We start from the raw sequence: 19,372 nt of genomic DNA on the forward strand, positions 1-19,372 counted from the left end.
GCGGTCATTAATCTGTTAAAGCACCTGACGAAATCCTTTACCAGTTCTGCAGTCGAGCTTGCATTTTATTTATCATCAACCTCTCAAATGTTTTCATGATACAGTGAAGGAGATGTGGTCTAATTTTAAGGGTGCTAAATAACCATCAAAGAAAGTGGAACACTGACCTCATCAAAACACTTAGAAAAAGCAAATGGGTAAAAATAGCAGCCTCTGGTTTGAGATCAGTGTCTCATTTTCCTACATTGTTATAAAGCAGTGCTGCCAGCTTTCAGCAATGCAATAATTACAACTGGCTAAAAACTTATGTGTGACATAAGACATTTTGTTTGACACGAAATGCACTTTTGGGCAAGGTCGAAGCAGCAATCCTCAAACATGGCAGCAGGTTTACTCTGCTGAGGAATTCGATCCAGCTGAGTTACGACCCCAGGTGAACCAGTTGCAACCTGCAGCGATGCTCAACGAAACTACTTCAGCAAAGTCTCTCTGTTTCAGGTCCTATGGCGGGGAGGTCTCTGGCATCTCATCCCAGCAGTGTCCGAGCCGCACACGCATACAAATAAATAAATAAATAATCTGCCCTACAGTTCTTATAAAGGGCAAACAGTTTCATGCAAACTCAGTGAGGTAATGCCTTATTAGATTTTCATTTAGGTTACAATGTTGGTCTTTAACGATCATGAAAACAAGATAACCAGGATAAAACTTACTTTTTAGCCTTCATTTTTGCTACAAAGCTCTCATTTTGTCTTGTGTTTTAAAGAAAGCACACCTCTTCTCTTTACAACGAGATGCTTCGCCACTGTACTGAAAGTCCAAATGGAAAGATCGTCAAGAAGATCAATCCATCCGTGGTCAAGAAAATCCATGTGGAAATAAAAGTCATAAAAGCTTTCCATACATGAACCTGTGGAAGGATCATTAACAGTTGCTGGCAGCTGCTTTTCATCTCCTAGAGTCGCCGGTTGTCTTTGCAAGTGAGCTTTATGGTAAAAAGCACCAGCTAGTCTAGGCCCAACTCCCTACTTGACAACCCCCCTGCCTCCCTCCATTACCCCCTTATTTATCCCCTGCAAAAAGACAAGTCAAGTTTAACAAATGTATAAAGATTGGCAAAAACTTTTGCCATACTCGAGCAACCCTACATGACCAATTACAATTAAACATATACACTGACCTGATATATTTACTAACTACAAATGCTTTTCATGTCAATTCATGGCATTTAGTTTTAAGCCAGACATGTTATCTCAATACAGTGTACATGAAAGTATCATAGACATGTCACAATCAGCAGATGACCTGGCGTGTTGCAAAGTGTTGGCGCGCAAACACCACAGGGACTTCCTGCTGATGATTATGGGGTTGGTAAAAAAGCTGAATGAAACAGCAAGGAGGGCCAGCTTGACAAGGAGAGACCTGCCAATTATACGCAAGTAAAATATGTTGCGGGACTCCAATATACACTCAGTAATCAAGTAGGCTCTCGTTACAATGGTGCTGCAGTGATTCATTCCAGACTGGAATTCAGCTTTATACTTGCAGTTCTATGTCAAAGGTTAAATTTAGATTTATCTCACGCGCGAACATACAGTGTTATGAAGCGCTGGTTCCTGCTGTGTCAAGTTCAACACCTTTCATTGTAGTCAGGCACCACACTAATTCTTGTCAGCTCTTTGACTCAAAGGGTGGCTACAGTTTACTCTCACGGTCCCCGTTTTGCTTCACGTAGTTAATAACTTCATGAGGAAATTATATTTCGTCGGCTTTCTAAGACTGCAATGCTGTCAGAGAAGACAATCATTTATCAAATTTACGAAAAATGGCAATCAGAGGCTAAATAAGAATATACAGTCTTTCATGTGGTCTGTACAGTTTCCTTGTTTGATTTTAGACCATGTTCTGAAATATTAAACAGCGATGTATAATTAGAAATTATACACAAATATAACTCTTATAGTGAGCAGCAATTAGGAATGAAGATTAGGAACAACAAGACACAGTCAAACATTCAAAAACGACAGTCTGAAGACTGTTTGGGCTGAACAAAGAACAATAAAAAAAAAAAAAAAAAAAAAAAAAAAAAAAAAATACTAGACTGTCTACATTCATGGCCATGAATTATTAAATTAATGTATTCAGCATTATGTTAGAAATGCATGAGTGATTATGCAGCTCCTGTAAGTCTGCCCTGAAACCATAACAAAGAACGTCAAAGCCCTGTGCAACCTTTTACAAGAAAAGTGACCTGAAAGCAGACTTGTAAAATGGGCTGCAACTGCTGGGTAGGAAGAACCTGTTTCAGCCTAAATACTGTGGCGTGCGCACACACACACACACACGTTTAAATTAAGCTAACATTCTAGAATGGGGTTTATTTATGATATTCTCATTCCCCCAGTAACTCTTTAGCTAGAACTAGTTTTGTGAATGAGTTTAAGCAAACAAGCATCCCCTATACACAAAGTCCCTTTGTGCCATGTATTGTTACGTGTTACACGCAAAGTTTGCACTCACAAGATCCTGCTTCCTGTATATCCCAAGGCCATCTGTCGTACACAACAAATTAATGAATTAAATATCAAACAGTTGGACTTTAAAGTAATTTTGATTGTTGTCTTTAATATTCAAATCACACTGAAGGCTAAGTTTTTAACCAGTCAAGAAATAATAATAATAATAATAATAATAATAATAATAATAATAATAATAATACACTAAAGCTACCTAACAGCAAACGATATCCCTAGCACTCAAAGGGACCCCAATTGTGTTGCTTTTGATGGTCAGGTATATGTCAATGCATTTAAAATCACTTCACATACTGTACCAAATCTTAACACACTTCTACTTAAAATTACATGCAAAGGTTTTGCTTTGTCATCTGTGCTTATTTTTCTAACGCTTTTAGACAACATGCTATAAAGCCCCTCCAAAACCTCACAATATGTTGAAGTACTCACAGCACTGTGCATTCCAGCTTATCACCAAAATATGTAATCCTAGATAGTCTTTATCTAACAGCCATCAGATCTAGAGGTTATTATGCAGGCAGATCATCTAGCTGGGCGTATTTGAGGATTAGGAGCCTCTTAGTAAGTCACTAGCCTGGACCTTTATCGTGTGGACTACCAGAAAAGGGAAGATCTTTAATGCAGAAATCGACATTTAAGGTTTCTACAGGCCTGATACACAATCGGGAATTAAGTAGACTAATAATCAATATAGATTTCACTTTAAAAAGTGCATTATTTGGGCATTTTTGTGTAACAGGTAAACTATGCATGCTTGTCAGAAATGAAGCTACTGTCTTAGATATGGAAGTTCAACAAGAGATGATGTTTATTGCACCTTTATCAATAGCAGCATAGCTCCACTAGCTCACGATAGGTGCTTGAGACTGAATGTGTTGCTCTGTGCTTGATGCAGATAAGCTTTCAGTTGTGATGTGCAAAGTTATGCAGGTAGGACATGAGACCACAGAATGGGGACGGCATCAGAGCCAAATCAGCACATTTTAAAATAAATTTGAATCGAAAACAGTCTACAGAAAAACAAGTCAAATGTGGGACCAGATACAGTGGGGCAAAAAAGTATTTAGTCAGCCACCGATTGTGCAAGTTCCCCCACCTAAAATGATGACAGAGGTCAGTAATTTGCACCAGAGGTACACTTCAACTGTGAGAGACAGAATGTGAAAAAAAAAAAAAAAAAAAAATCCATGAATTCACATGGTAGGATTTGTAAAGAATTTATTCGTAAATCAGGGTGGAAAATAAGTATTTGGTCACCTCAAACAAGGAAAATCTCTGGCTCTCACAGACCTGTAACGTCTTCTGTAAGAAGCTTTTCTGTCCCCCACTCGTTACCTGTATGAATGGCACCCGTTTGAACTCATCATCCGTATAAAAGACACCTGTCCACAGCCTCAAACAGTCAGACTCCAAACTCCGCCATGGCCAAGACCAAAGAGCTTTCGAAGGACACCAGGAAAAGTATTGTAGACCTGCACCAGACTGGGAAGAGTGAATCTACAATAGGCAAGCAGCTTGGTGTGAAAAAAATCAACTGTGGGAGCAATCATCAGAAAATGGAAGACATACAAGACCACTGATAATCTCCCTCGATCTGGGGCTCCACGCAAGATCTCATCCCGTGGGGTCAAAATGATCATGAGAACGGTGAGCAAAGATCCCAGAACCACACGGGGGGACCTGGTGAATGACCTGCAGAGAGCTGGGACCAAAGTAACAAAGGTCACCATCAGTAACACACTACAACGGCAGGGAATCAAATCCCGCAGTGCCAGATGTGTTCCGCTGCTGAAGCCAGTGCATGTCCAGGCCCGTCTGAAGTTTGCCAGAGAGCACATGGATGATACAGCAGAGGATTGGGAGAATGTCATGTGGTCAGATGAAACCAAAGTAGAACTTTTTGGTATAAACTCAACTCGTCGTGTTTGGAGGAAGAAGAATACTGAGTTGCATCCCAAGAACACCATACCTACTGTGAAGCATGGGGGTGGAAACATCATGCTATGGGGCTGTTTTTCTGCCAAGGGGACAGGACGACTGATCCGTGTTAAGGACAGAATGAATGGGGCCATGTATCGTGCGATTTTGAGCCAAAACCTCCTTCCATCAGTGAGAACTTTGAAGATGAAACGAGGCTGGGTCTTCCAACATGACAATGATCCAAAACACACCGCCCGGGCAACAAAGGATTGGCTCCGTAAGAAGCATTTGAAAGTCCTGGAGTGGCCTAGCCAGTCTCCAGACCTCAACCCCATAGAAAATCTGTGGCGGGAGTTGAAAGTCCGTGTTGCTCGGCGACAGCCCCAAAACATCACTGCTCTCGAGAAGATCTGCATGGAGGAATGGGCCAAAATACCAGCTACTGTGTGTGCAATCCTGGTAGAGACCTATAGTAAACATTTGACCTCTGTTATTGCCAACAAAGGTTATGTTACAAAGTATTGAGTTGTATTTTTATTATTGACCAAATACTTATTTTCCACCCTGATTTACGAATAAATTCTTTACAAATCCTACCATGTGGATTCATGGATTTTTTTTTCACATTCTGTCTCTCACAGTTGAAGTGTACCTCTGGTGCAAATTACTGACCTCTGTCATCATTTTAGGTGGGGGAACTTGCACAATCGGTGGCTGACTAAATACTTTTTTGCCCCACTGTATTTAGATTGCAGCCATCCTAGACCTCTCCAAATGAGATGACGGGGTGTCCCTTCTTCTTCCAAAAAGACAGAAGGCCTAGGTTCTATAGCAGAATAACATGCTGTGCTTATCAGGAGGACAGCAATGTGTCAAAGGCATTTTTGCCCTCCTCTCAGTGGCCAACTGCAAGCATCAGGCACAGCTGAGAATCTCATGTTTGGGACTGCAGTGAGATCCACAGCAATTATGTAATGTGTTAAAATGACTGATGCTGCTCTGGATGAAAAGAAACGCAGCCACCTCACATTATCATCATCTTCCACTACATAGTCTGAAACTGTTCCATTACAGATCCATGAGCCTGAGTATTTCAAATTGCTAAGCACCGCCAGAGAGTCTCTCTCTGTTCAGTCTGTTATGCAACTCCCACTCTGTTCATGCAAATCCACCAACACAAGTGACTAGCAACCCTCGAGTCGTCATGGAGACGAGGCAAGATAATGTTCATAGACTTTAGGGCAATAATGAGGGTGTGTAATGTCAACAGAGCATGGGCATTGTAATGTCCAGCTCTGACATGTTAAGCTAAGCTGAATCCTGTCACCTTGGTCTGGGGGGGGGGGGGTGTCAGAGATCCTGAGCGCTAAAGAAAAAGTTCAGGTGTAGGTCAGCGGGTAGATTTTGTTGTGTGAAGCAACAAGCCCCTCCACTCTAATTGCTTCAGTGGAGCTCAGTGAGCACCAGTCAGCTGGGCTTTGGCATTGTATAGGGAAAGTCAAGCCAGAGAGGGAATGACTGAAGGGGAGGGGTTTAGGTGACAGCTGAGGAATGTCTTCTCTGCTCCCTCTTTGCTATGGTTTCCAGCGGCCGTCATGTGAGGAATGCACGGGCTAGAACGACAGGACTTGGAATGCGACAGCTCTGGGACGAATTTAGCCAATGTGATCTGGAATCTCAGCTTGTCTAAGGGATTCCTAGTTCACTGGAACATCCCCTCTCTACCCTCAACCTGCATCCGTGCAGTCTGTGTTTTGGGTGAACCAATCTGTCTCAGTAAATCACGTTACAAATTCAAATCAGCTATCGAAACACTAATGTTTCTCTAATAGACTAGAGGAGTGCCAAATATCAGTACCCACCAAGGTCCTTGAGGTGAAACAGGACAAAAATATTGACAATGTGATAAATTGAAGAACCAGTCTTAAATCTCTGGAATGGCTCAAAGACTCAGAAGATTTACCCAAATAATATCAAACATGTCTGATATTTACATTTACAATTGTGTCTTCAGGAAGAGTGAATGAATGAATGAACCTCAAATGAAGTTAATGCCTATACACTTCAAGTCCCACAGCAAGTATCACTGACACTCTAGCCCTTAAGGCTAATATTATCTAGAACACTAGTAGTTAGAAATACTACCGAGTTCTCACTGAAGAACAACAACCCATGCTGGTCTTGTCTCACCAACCATTTTCTCAGATTCAGTCAAGCTTCTTATTTTTGTTTTGTTTTGCAGTGCAAAGCATTGCCAACACCCCAGCAAGCTGTTGCAACAAAGTCTCCATTTGTTTACATCTGCATGAGGTGGTATATCGCTTTGTCCGGCATGGTAATCGCAATAAGAGTTGCGTAAATATTTTTAAATCTTGCAAAATGTGCATATTTGAGGTTTGTGAGAAGAAAATATGTGACGTTGGTCCTTATGTTTGTGTTGCAACTGAACTTCAAAGTCCTTTGGACTGAGCCTGGCAACAGTGTGACTTTTCACCTTGATGCTCTTGCTTGTACACAGTCATAGTGAGATCATTGATCATCATCATCACTGCTCAAGCATCACCTTAAGAAGTCTGCAAAAAGACATTGACGTGTTTACAGGTTCATCAGCAACAGGTCATTTTTAAAGAAACACAAGGTTCATGACTCACAGAGACAACCTCTTGCCTAAATGTGAGATTATACTAGAGCTGAACTACAAAGCAAAGCTACAGACTGAGTCATACCCAAACTTAGTATCATCTACTGAAACCCAGTTAGGAGAACTTGTGTTGGCTGTGGTGGTATTTATAAACCTGCACCGGTCACCAGTGATCAAGTCCTCATGCAGCAACATGGCACATTTCATAACAAAGAGAGAGGTCACTCATTCACGAGGATAGCTATTATCTGGAGGGATTTTTTTCTTTTGGTCCATCTAAAATGTAACAAGAAAAGCCACACAAAGACATTAAGACAAAAGAGGCGACTGACTGTTCAGCTCATCTTTAAGAAACTTAACAGCAGTTTAACCTTCCATCACCCCTCCTCAGCTCCTTGGTAAAACACCAAACCTAGAGATCACATGGCCTTTAACACACACACACACACACACACACACACACACACACACACACACACACCTCGTCTCCAGAGATGGTTATGTCCGGAGAGCCGCACTTCAAATTCTTTCCTCACTCAAGTTCATCTCTGGACATCAGCCCAAAAAAAGGCAACATTTCCACCCAATGAGTTTGCATTGAGGGGTTCATGCTAATTCCAGATTTCATTAAAGCAGACTACGATCTTGAAGAAAGGTCAATTTACCAGCAGGATTAATTAATGTAAAAAAAAAAAAAAAAAAAAAAAAAAAAAAAAAAAAAAAAACACAACAACAACAAAAAAACAAAAACCCAAAAACGTGCATGAATCACATACAGATAAAGCTGATGACCCATGCCTTAAAACCTGCTTTTAAAACTTTTAATCTGTGCAGTGGCCTAAGTCTTGGAGAACAAACACACCATGGGAGCAAGGTGGTGCATAAAGCAGTGCTCATAATTACTAAGACGAGACATGTGGACATGAGTAATGAAGTGACATCACAGGAGATCTATGCAAGTATAAAACATTTAATGTGAATATTTTTGTAAATCCTTACATCATGTAAACACTATCCATGCTAGTGCAAACAAGATAAACAAATGCTCGTTTCCACTAGCATTATCCTTTATTTCTTCAAATTAAAATACTCCAGGATGCAATACGTAGGGAGAGAAAAATTAAAAAAAATAATAAAAAATATAGAGGGGCAACCACAGTTTCCCTCTTCAGAGGATGTTAGCTTCAATGTTTAATATGAAATAACCCGAAATGTAAACAGCACAAAATGCTGTCAATTCAAAAAAAATAAATTGGATAAATAAAAACTCCACTATGGTACATTACAAATCAAAGAGAAATGGTCTGCTTTGATGACAGTTTTTCTGCTTCCCTGTGGCTCATCATGTAAAACACATCACCCTCTTTTACCTGAATCTATAAAGTCTCTGTAAAGGGAAGAAGGAGACTTCATTTTCTGAGATCAGCAGCAGACTTTCCAGTTTGAGTGTTAATAAACATGTGGAAATTATCTGACTCTGTAATATGTTCGACAGCATGTTCTAACTTGTGAACGAAGGTCAGGTTAAGGTTGATCTTTTTAAACCAAATACTTCTGCCCCTCTCCATCAGCCTATCACAGCAGTTGCGCCATCACGCAAAAGGCGACAAACGACTGCAGGATGTTGCAGAGAACAGTCCTGGTGCAGAGCCGCAACTCAACAAGAAGAAAGAAGCTGCTGCACAAATCACCTTTGGAGAGAACTCTGATGTCAACACAGAGCCAACTGGTTGGCACACAATATTTCTGATGTTTTCTGCAACTCTCTGGATCCAGATATCCAGCGTTACAGTTTGGCTTAATGAAAAGCTGGAATGGAACAGATCCTGATCATCTCACCCCAGCAGCCTCACAAGCACTGAAAGTGAGATCAGTTTCTGATTGGACTGATGTTTGCACTGTTGACTGTTTCAAGACACTGCAAAAATCCTGGAAGGGGGGGATAAAAGTTTATTTTCCAGTGGGAATGAAAAATTATTTATCAGAGGCAGAAACATGCAGTCAGAAGGGGGAAATCCCCCAAACCGTTCACCCTGCTTATTTCCACCAAAAAGTAAAACACTTAACTACAATGTTCTTGGTACAAAATAAGCAAGATATCTTTATAAAAGTGTCACTGTAAAAGCTAACAGTATACCCGTAATCACTTGATCCAATAAGCACAAACTGAAAAACGATATTAAAATAAATGTACTTCTTTAATGGTAAAAGCTACCTCTGAAGCAACAGAAACAAATTCATAAATTACACGACCAGGTTCTTTGTTATTTACGTTTTAATTCTAGTCTAGCTTTTGCACACCTCACTGGACTTAACCTGGTCACAACTTTCAGTAAGCTTACTGCACCAACAAGCAACCTACTTCCATCACTGGATCCATGGTGGTTTATAAAGCTTTTAAATCAGGCTTTAAACCCCATTTGGACTAAAACTACCTCACACAGCCTAAAACCCATCAAGATGAGGTGCCATTTTCAGTTTATCGGCTGTGGAAGTACAGATGCTAGTGAAAGTAGCTACCCCAGTTAGCGGGCAAATGACTAGCTTGGCACGGTTAACATCCCGGTGTAGCAAAAGCGCTAACGACACAGGCGTTTCCGATTAACTATACACAAAACAGCATAAAATTATGAGGCCCATAATTTACCACTGACGCCGTTTCTCAGGTCAGTTAATGAATGAATTAACTTCAGCTAAAGCCCCACACAGCTAACGACATTTATCTTAGCATGCTAAAGTACGTTAGCAGACACTCCGCTGGGCTAATACTGCGCTGTTACCATTCATTCTTTCCTGGCAATTAAACTAATATGCCCACTATTAATGAGGGACTGCATTTTTTAAGTCAGAGTGACAAGCAAACATTGTTTCGCAATCGTAACATTAGCCTGTATCTGAATGACGTTGTATCTAAAGCTAGTTAGCAAGGTAGCTTCTGCTTCCTCTCCAGAGAGTAGCCACAGTCAAGGAGGAGGGTTTATCAACAAAACGACTTTTACTGCTAACCAGGTAGCAGCCATCTATTGCTGGGTTCATTCTGCACGAACACCATTTATATTAAGCTCCAAACACACTAAATAGGATCCGACAATAATAAATTGACCACACAGACACTTGTCTGGCTTGATTGTATTTACAACATAAAACCGAGCCAATGTTTCAAATCGAAAAATGCAGCAGTACTGCAATTAGACTGCACCTACAGACTCAGGCTAGTTTATGGAGGCATAAAGTAGAATTAGCCCTGTAAATTAGGTGTTTGACTCTGCTGCTTCTTGCCACTTATACTCAGACAAGTGTATGCATAGTTTGCGCGGTTTACCAGTTAAACAGCCTCAGGAGGAAGCCAACGGATTCATCCCTTCTCTGCGTCGAGAAGGACGAGTATGCTAGGTAGGTAAACAACGGGATGAGAATGGCTTCCATTTGACAGGTGTACCAGGGTAAGCTTTTGCTAGCAGCCAGTCGATATTTATGTCTAATGGTACCGGCTGCTGACATAAACCCACACGGCAAGCTAACACAAACCTGGTGGAGGGCGGTGAGACCGTCTACATTGGCGTAGTTGATGTCAGCGCCCCGGTCAAGCATTCGGAGCACCTCCTCGGTATCGCCGCTCGAACAGGCGGCCAGAAACACGGCGCCATCATCGAACTTCACCTTCGTCTTTTTCTTTTTCAAAACAGGAGGCTCCTGGTCCGTTTCCGAGCCAAGCCATCGCTTTAACTGTTCATTCCGCTTCTGCTTGGCGTCCGCCATCTTCATCCCCCTCCTGTCTCGGGCTTCTTATCTTTCGCCGAGAGAGGATATACTTTATAGTGCCACTATCCCACAGCGCAGTGGGGCGTGGGAAGGGAGGGCTGGGGAGGAGGGGGAACTGAGAGAGAGAGAGAGAGAGAGAGAGAGAGAGCGTCTGGATTCCCGTAACCTCGCGAGAACTGAAGCCCAGGAACTGCAGCATAACGTCATCATCAGCAGATTATAAAACAGAGTGAGTGAGCGAGCAAGCAGGGTAATCCTTATAGACTGTGCACGCCAAATAAGACAAAATTACTTTAAAATATTGCATAACCTTTTGCGGGGTGTCAAGAAGTTTCAAAGAGAGGCTCTCTAAGGTGTAGTAGCTAATATTTTTTGACCACCTCTAGGCTATTGTTTGCTGTGATATAGCTGGGAACACAGAAGTAACTTAAAACCATATGTCAGTGAATGTACCTGCAGCAGAAAACAGTGTTATCTGTAAGAACTACCAAATCTTCCCACCTTCTTCGTGCCATTGGTGAAGGAAAGGAAAAGGAGGTCTGAAACAGGGACGTTTCCAGGATTCTTTCAGTGGGGTGGCACATGCACCCACAACATCTTGCTTTTGTCAATACATCATAGACATAAGACATAATCTCTCCAGTGTGTCCTGTCTTTTTTAATGTTGTATTATAACTAGCAATCATATCAATTAACTTGTGATTTACAGACGTCACCCTTTCTTTTCATTTGAGGAAGCAGGAAGGATTTTATTATGCTATCTAAACAAACATACTCTTTGCAGATGTTTTCCACTTCTTGTGGATGGTTCTTTTAAAGCATTTTGTACTAAAGGTACTTCAGAAGGTGAGCCAAAACTTTCAGGCACACCTGTCTTCTCATACTCAGGAAAGAGCACGTATCTCATCTGAAATACCATCCGTTCTCCTTTAAATACATAATATATATTTAAATATTTAATGTCAGATGAATTTAATTAGTTTTAGTTTTTGCCACACAAGAAAGCAAAAGTTCTTGGCCACCTACACATTACACTTTCAGGAACTGCCTATCCTTGGAAACCTATGAATACCATGAATTTCTTGGTGCACATTGTGCTAACATTAATGCCACAGGAGGTATGCAACTCTGCACTATGCGCCACTGCAGTTGTAACTTTTCACTGATATGACTTATACTTGATCACACAAAATTCAGTAAATCTTTGCAATGACCTGTTCTTGCACAAATGTCGTAAAAGCAGTCAGAATTGCTTTATACACCTGTGGCAATGGGACTGAGCGCATCTGAATTCAAAAGAGGTGTGGCCCAGTACATGTGTCCATATAGAGTAGTTGCACAACCAGATAAATGACCTCTTTTTAGCTCCAAAAAGACATACAAGGTACTTTCCAAACTGTAACCTCCACAGAGCCATGTGTTCCAACGTCAGTGCCCTTCTCCATTACTGCTGGTTACTGCTATTGCTGCAGAAGCGCTAAACTACAGCTAGCCAAATGATTAACTTCAGCTTGTGCTGCAATAACTTACATTGCGGCTTTATGGCATCATGGGTGTTTACTTTTTCGTTACCGAACTTTCTGACTTGATTTAAATAATGGTTGCAGAAGTGTATCAGCTCAGAGGGCTCAATTCACATTTTTAGGCAGGCCTGAACCCCCAAAATCTATCAATAATGGAGAGGGCAAATGGCATTTTAGTTGTCATTTTTAACATTGCCAATCGGTGACAATGTAACGACATTGCCCTGTGGCTACAAAATACCCGGACCTAATGGAGACTGTTGCATGAAAATTAAAGAATATCATAAATACATTGTATTCTAGTAGCATCACTATGAAGTTATAGCAGAGTCTTGGGTCTGTTATTTATTTTTGTCCTGTATTTGTGCTGAATTAGTGTTGATTGAGTCTTTTTATGTTGTCTTACAATCAGCGGTAACTCAAACGAACCATCAATTGTACAAAGTCATGTGTTTTTTTTATTTTATTTCAGGAAGTAAAATGATTTTATTGTTCTAATTAAACAGACTGTCTCGGTGGAGGTGTTTCCCCTTTCTTCTGGGTGGTTCTTTCAAAACATTTGGTGCCAAAGCCATCCCAGGGGCGTGGAAAGATTTAAGGCACACTTTTCTTATCTGCAGTTATCTGTACATCATGTAAAATATCATCACTTCTGTATGTATACTGATATAGTCAGTTCATTCATTTATTACCTCTTTGTGCAACTGTGGTAATAACATTTGGCTGACACAAAATCTCTTGATAGCTGGTAATTATATACTGCTGGGAAGCCTTATCTATAATATTACAGTATAATATTAATATATTAGCAGCTTACTACTACTAATAATAATAACATAAGGAAAAAAATGTAACATACTCCCAGCAATTACCCTGCTGGATAAGGAACTTGCCTTAGTATTATATAACTGGAACAGAGAGTAGTGTCCCAGTGGAAAGCATTTGTGCCCTTTAGCGTATAAGTGGTACAATAAAGGTACTTTATTCTCGTATTTTTGAAAGACATTTTGAAATTGGGAAAGTAAGGAAAAACACAGGAAAATCATGTTGTTGAATCAAGGCAGCCTACAAAGGCAAATGCATGCATTTAGATGCACTCACTCACTTATATGTCCCACTATATGCCACCCTGTAAATCTGCTACCTACACCGACTCAGAGTTTTTCCTGTGCTCCATCCAGCTCCCCATATGCTTCTGCACTTTATTTTTTAATGGATCGATTTACAACATTTTCCATCTTCATATGTATTTCCCTCTGCCAAAGACCTTTACCCTGTTTTAAAAACAGTTTTAATTACTTTTTTCTTTCTGTCACACTGTGACTCTCTTCAGTTTATGTATTTGTGTACAAAGATCTTTTTTTTTAATGCTTCATTATCAACGTTGTGGTTCAAATGAACTTTTACAGACGTGGCTATTTTCATTTCAGGAAGTGGAAGGAATTTTGTCATGCTAACTAAACAAACTCTCATTTGGCGGTATTTCCCCCTTTCTTCCACCCAGATTCGCGAAACGGCTTTTCCAACGATGTAACGCGTTTAGTTTCCATGTCATAAAAAAGACATCGCTCCCCAAAGGGAAATGGAAGCCGTCTTATTACAGAGTACCTGCAATGATTTGATGGGGAACACTTGAAGTGTTAGTAGACTTAAGCACCAGGGTGGTCCAGTTCAATCTGGAGTGAAAACAGGGTGGTACATAAAGTGCATGTGATTTTTATTTTGTTTTGTTTTTTTTGGCACCCTCATGTGTTATTATTGGCAGACATTCATGTGTACTCAGCAGGGGGTGCGGTGTTGCCATCAAGTTGTAGGTATGAAGCATGCAGTCGCTCTTGTTTTCTTTACAGCAAGGTGTCACTTAATGATGGTTTTTTTTTGTTTAAAGACATTAAAAATGAGAAAGATAATCTCTGTGCGTAATTAGGTGCCCCCCTCCAACTGAACTTGAAGTTGACATCCTGAATAACAATCTGTTCAAGCAAAATCATGAACCAAAACATTTATACAACTGCCACGGTGAGCCATTGTGTGGAGTGTGTACACGTAAACCCAATATTATTTCATTTCAGAAGCATTTACTGCCTAAAAGCACAGTAAACCGGACTTAGAAGACACTCAGCTCAGCTGTTACACAAATGTCATGGGAAATCTGCACGGTTCTAATGAGTCAGAGCGATATGGAACACCAACAGCGTCAGCGTCAGGAAGTTGCTGGCCACTGGCTTCAGTCTGCTGATACCAGGAGGGTTGCAGGGAAAGTGATGTGCAAGCTGCTGTTTGGCAGGGAAAGCCGACCTCACAGTGACTGACAGAACAAGGCGAGCGCTGTGGGTCACTTCCAGCTCTGAATGTAATAAGAGTCTTGTGTGTAGGTGTTTGTGTATCTGTGTGATACATCAGCGAGTTTATGAGCTCCAGACAGCACAAACAGCAAAAAAATGTGCTTACTTGGAGGTTTTGGTTCAGTTGCTTGAAAAGATTGTTTCGTAAGATTAATTTTTCCAGTCCCTGTCAACATATGAACACCAGGCTCTGAATATGTGACGGGGTGGAGTCCGCATGTTCTCCAGGTTCCCCCACAGTCAGAAACATACATGTTAGCTTAACTGGCATTTCTAAGTTGGTCATAGGTGTGGATGGCATCCTGTGTCTATGTTAGCCCTGTGATAGACTGGCAATCTATGACAGCTGGGCTAGGTTCCAGCTACTACTTACTACTACGACCAAAATGGATGTAGGTTTGGTTGTGCTTGTCTTGCCAAACATGTTTAAATTTGTATTGAAACCAAAACAATGGAAAAGCATCAATTGATTTGAACTTCTTATAAGTGCCATGCATCTGCCTGCTACAGTCTACTTTTTTTTTTTCTTTTTTCAATGTAGGGAAATGTATTTAATGAGTGTTGTGAACTGAAAATGTGTATGTAATGTGTGAAACTGATGAAATAATAATAGGATTCCTCTTTTGTGCTGCTTTGCTAGCTCTTCGTTGTAGCCAGTGTCGGTCGTTCAGGGATGTTCTTGCCATTAGTCTCTTTTTTTTACAGTCTACTTAAAGTCTACAGCGTCAGCTACACTGTTAGGGGGCCCCATGTCGCGCTGAAGGCCTGGAAACTGTTCAATGTATATCCACATCCTTCACTTAACACCACTAAATATCTTGAATGCATCCTGTTTATGTATCCTACTATACCCCCTCCCTCCCAGCAGCTGTATTTATGTCAGTAATGCCAGTGACACAGAGCGCTTATTGACTAACAGTAAAATGACTTTTGCCACAGTGTCGGCTGATCATAATTAATGGGATGTGAGAGGAGTCGTAAATCCTTTATTGAGACAAAAATCATTTGTCAGCATTACCTTTCACATGCAGATGTGACTAAGAGGGCTGTCACATTGTATATTTGCCAGGCAAACTCTTGTCTTTCATTACTCTTCACTTTGATCTCCTATGACTGTTTGCTTCTGTTTCTGCTCCTTGAGGGGATAAAACTGTCTGGGAGTGATTCAAGTGTATTGATGCCACAAAATTACAATGGTGCACTCTCACTGTTTGTCTCTGGCCACTGAGATGTGCATGATTAAAACCCGGCGATGGACCTCAAAGTTGTGTCAGTGTAGGCGTGTTCCAAGCATCACGACACCAGCGTCAGGGCCCTCTGCATCTATGACTTATCCCTGAGAGGAAGCGCTTGTTTACCGCTTTAACTGAGTATTTCCGCTGTGAACCGTTTGTGGTTTGTGGAAACAGATGAGGTGTGCAAGTCAAGTGTCCTGGAAAGACAGCTGGAGAGGTTGACGAGGGTTGTTTACCTGAGCGTGTGCCTCTTTAAGTGTGTATGTATTTATATGTTACTGGACAGGCTGCGTTGGATGTTATCCAGCCTGATGTCAGCCATACGGTATTCTAAAGGTTCCTACAGTTCCTATAATAATTCCCGTGTACACTAGAGCAACATGCTCATATAAACACACAAACACAAAGATTTATGGAGAAGATTGATTTGAGTCTTTCTCTCAGGCTGCTAAATTTACATGTACAAATATACGCTCATGCTACATAATTGTTTGTCCTGTTTTTGCTGCTGGCTGTGAAATTAAAATGAAAATTTATGCACTGGGGTGCGTAAATGCTTGTTGACTTCTAGCCAATGTGATTGTGTCATAATATCTGATACAGCTAAGGTAGTTCAACTCCTGATGGTTTAGGAAGAATTCACAACCAAAGAAATAATTGTTGCAAGATTATGTACGGATGCCTGCCTGCCTGTCTGTTTTTTTTTATAACTGTGCAAGAATTTACATTACAATGCACCAGCTATGCTTGTGCCCCAGGCAGCAGACTTCAAGTGGACTTTGGCTGCTCCCTTATTCACAAGGGCAAATAGGTCTGCATGTTTTGATTTGGCAGATTTTTATACCAGATACACTTCCTGACTGATTTGTGTCTCAGTCCAAGATCAAACATTATGAAGCCGCATAAGTGGATTTCAAATAAGTATAACAGGAATGACTGCTTGACCATCAGGTCTTTTGCTATCTGTGTGTGTCTGTAATGGAGTATATTCCAGGTTAGCCAGCACCTCGTTGGCTTAGCTTAACATAAAGACAGAAAGAAAACAAAGAAACAACCAGCAGTAGCTCTGCCTCTATCAGGCCTTAGAGGTGCTTGCAAGAAAATGTAATATGTGTTATTTGTTATGTGTCCTAGTCCCTAGTTCCCACGATGTCTGATGAATTTTTTTTATGCTAAAGCTAATCTGCTGCTAGCTGTAGCAGAAAGCTATGATACAGTTAGTAAGAAAGCACAATGCTATCTATTCCTTAAACTAAACTTGTTCTTCTCTGGTGAACTTCTATTTGATATTTTGTGTTTACATTTCAGGCCAAATGTTTCTTTTCTTTTTTTTTTCTTTTCTTTTTAAATATATGCTCACTTTAGTGCAAGCATCCATGATAGCATGTGAAGATACATTAGCATGCATAGTACATCTGTGAAGACCTCATTAATACTGAAAGATTTTTGATCAGTATTCAGACTTCTTTCTCAGAAAAGGCCACACCTAGCAAAACAATGCCTAACCACATCCTGCATGCCTTACAACAGTCAGGTGCCATAATCAGATTCTGGGTGCTAAAGTGACCCGCCCGGTGCTCTAACCTGTTACTAACTGAAAACATTTAGCACATTATGAAGTGAAAAATATGATGGAGACGGCCCACAACTCTTACTTCAAGGAAGAAAAGGAAAACATTTTACTTTTAACGCTACTTACATCATTTGGTTGCCTCGGTTTCCAACGGCTTGCAAAGTGTTGTTAACAAAAGAGAGGATTCCTCACAGTCCCAGATATTTTAAATGAGCTGGTGGCAGTAAATTGTTTTCTGGAAACTGAACTGTAATAAGAAACTTAAAATAAGACCACTTGTCACTGGTGTCAGTTCAGACTAGAAGTGACTGATAAATGAATAAGTTAATGAGATTAGACATGGAAAATCCTGTTTCTTTTTATTGCACATAGAGTAACTGTAACCAGTCATATCTACCAGCATGTCAGTGCAAGTGACCTAGACAAGCAGCACTCACTGAGTGGTGTCTGGTGAAGTGCGGACATCTCAGCCCCATCTGAGAAAAGCCAGACATAATGCTCCTATGCTCGTATGTCACCCAGAGCATGTTGTTGGCGCCTGCAATACTAACACACTCATCTCCTTTCCCAACTTGTGGGAAGACAGCAGCTTTACCGAGTAGATAGAAACAGTCATGCTTTGATGTTATCCTAAGACGCCTAAAATATGATGTTGAGGAAGACTGATAGTGCTTGCTCAGCTCTTCAGATGCAATTAGTCACCGGTGGATGAAAAAGCTTGTCCTAACCTGTGGAATAAGGAGAGAGTGCCGAGCTCAGTGGACAATGAAAGGTCTGATTATATTGAAATCCAAAAATAGTTTTCTTTGAAAAGTTTTTAGGCAACGACTGGACCTGACCCAGCACCCCTGATGATCAGGTCTACACTTTACTGCAAGTCAGCTATGTGGAGAACTTCACCTTCCCATCCAATGTCACAGTGGGGGCTTCAACTGTCAGAGTATTTACAGGCAGAGCAAAATGAGATCACATGCTCAGTTCAAGGCCAGTCATGTCAGACAGTGAAGTGGATGAACAGAAAGCAACTGGCAGCAAAATGAAGTGAGAGAAAAGGCAGATGAGTGACAGGCAGGTGGGGTCACAGGGCGGGGGCGGGGGGGCGGGGGGGGAGTGCATATTATTTCAAACCATTCTCATAAAGACAGTAACTGTCTTGTTACAGCGACTGTAACTGGCCAGTGGTCAGATGGTGTGACCTTATACTCAGCTGTCAATGCTGCTTGTTTGTGTTATACCCTTAATTAAGAGGAGCAGCCTGGTGCTGCTAGCCAAATGCACTTGATCAACTGAACATCAGCAAGCGTGGCTAACTCAATAAAAGCAGAGGTTTTGACAGTTTGCGCCAAGTCTGGAGCATTAAGGTGTGTGTGTTATCAGAATAGCATAATATTCCCAGAAGTGGACATCCCTGCAAATCCCCCCCAAAGCCAGGCAATGCAAAAAGAAACTACAAAAAAATCCAAGAGCTACATATCACATTCTATAGACCTCAGTTAGCATTCAACAGGAAAAGTTCATGACATTACAATTAGAAAAAGACTGAACAAGTTTGGCTTGTTTGGATGCATTGCCAAGAGAAAGCCTCTTCTCTCTAAAATGAAAATAGCAACATGACTTACGTTTACAAAGTTGTATCTGAAAGAAACCACAAGACTTCTGGAATAATGTCTTTTGAACAGACGAGACCGGAGTGCAGTGACCTGCGTGCCAAAGGCCGAACACAGCACATCGGCACAAACACCTCATAGAAACTAGGCACCTTGTAGTCGACCATGAACTCCTGTGTGTACCATTATACACCGAGGAGTTCTAGAGTCAAATGTGGGGCCATCTGTT

The 19,372-nt window shown here is 41.0% G+C and overlaps 1 protein-coding gene across 12 annotated transcripts in view; it reads right to left on the minus strand.

Annotated features, from left to right (window-relative positions):
- Nucleotides 1-10,963, minus strand: part of ppp1r12a (protein phosphatase 1, regulatory subunit 12A) — a 62,490-nt gene extending 51,527 nt beyond the window's left edge. For all 12 annotated transcript variants that reach the window (XM_014408362.4, XM_014408358.4, XM_014408357.4 and 9 more), the window contains exon 1: nt 10,627-10,963. In XM_014408362.4, the coding sequence (XP_014263848.1) occupies nt 10,627-10,863 (237 nt within the window). In that variant the 5' untranslated portion in view covers nt 10,864-10,963. The remainder of the gene's footprint in view (nt 1-10,626) is intronic.
- Between the last annotated feature and the right edge of the window lie 8,409 nt (nt 10,964-19,372).

The sequence above is a fragment of the Maylandia zebra genome, linkage group LG17, assembly GCF_041146795.1.
Source record: "Maylandia zebra isolate NMK-2024a linkage group LG17, Mzebra_GT3a, whole genome shotgun sequence".
NCBI lineage: Eukaryota > Metazoa > Chordata > Actinopteri > Cichliformes > Cichlidae > Maylandia > Maylandia zebra.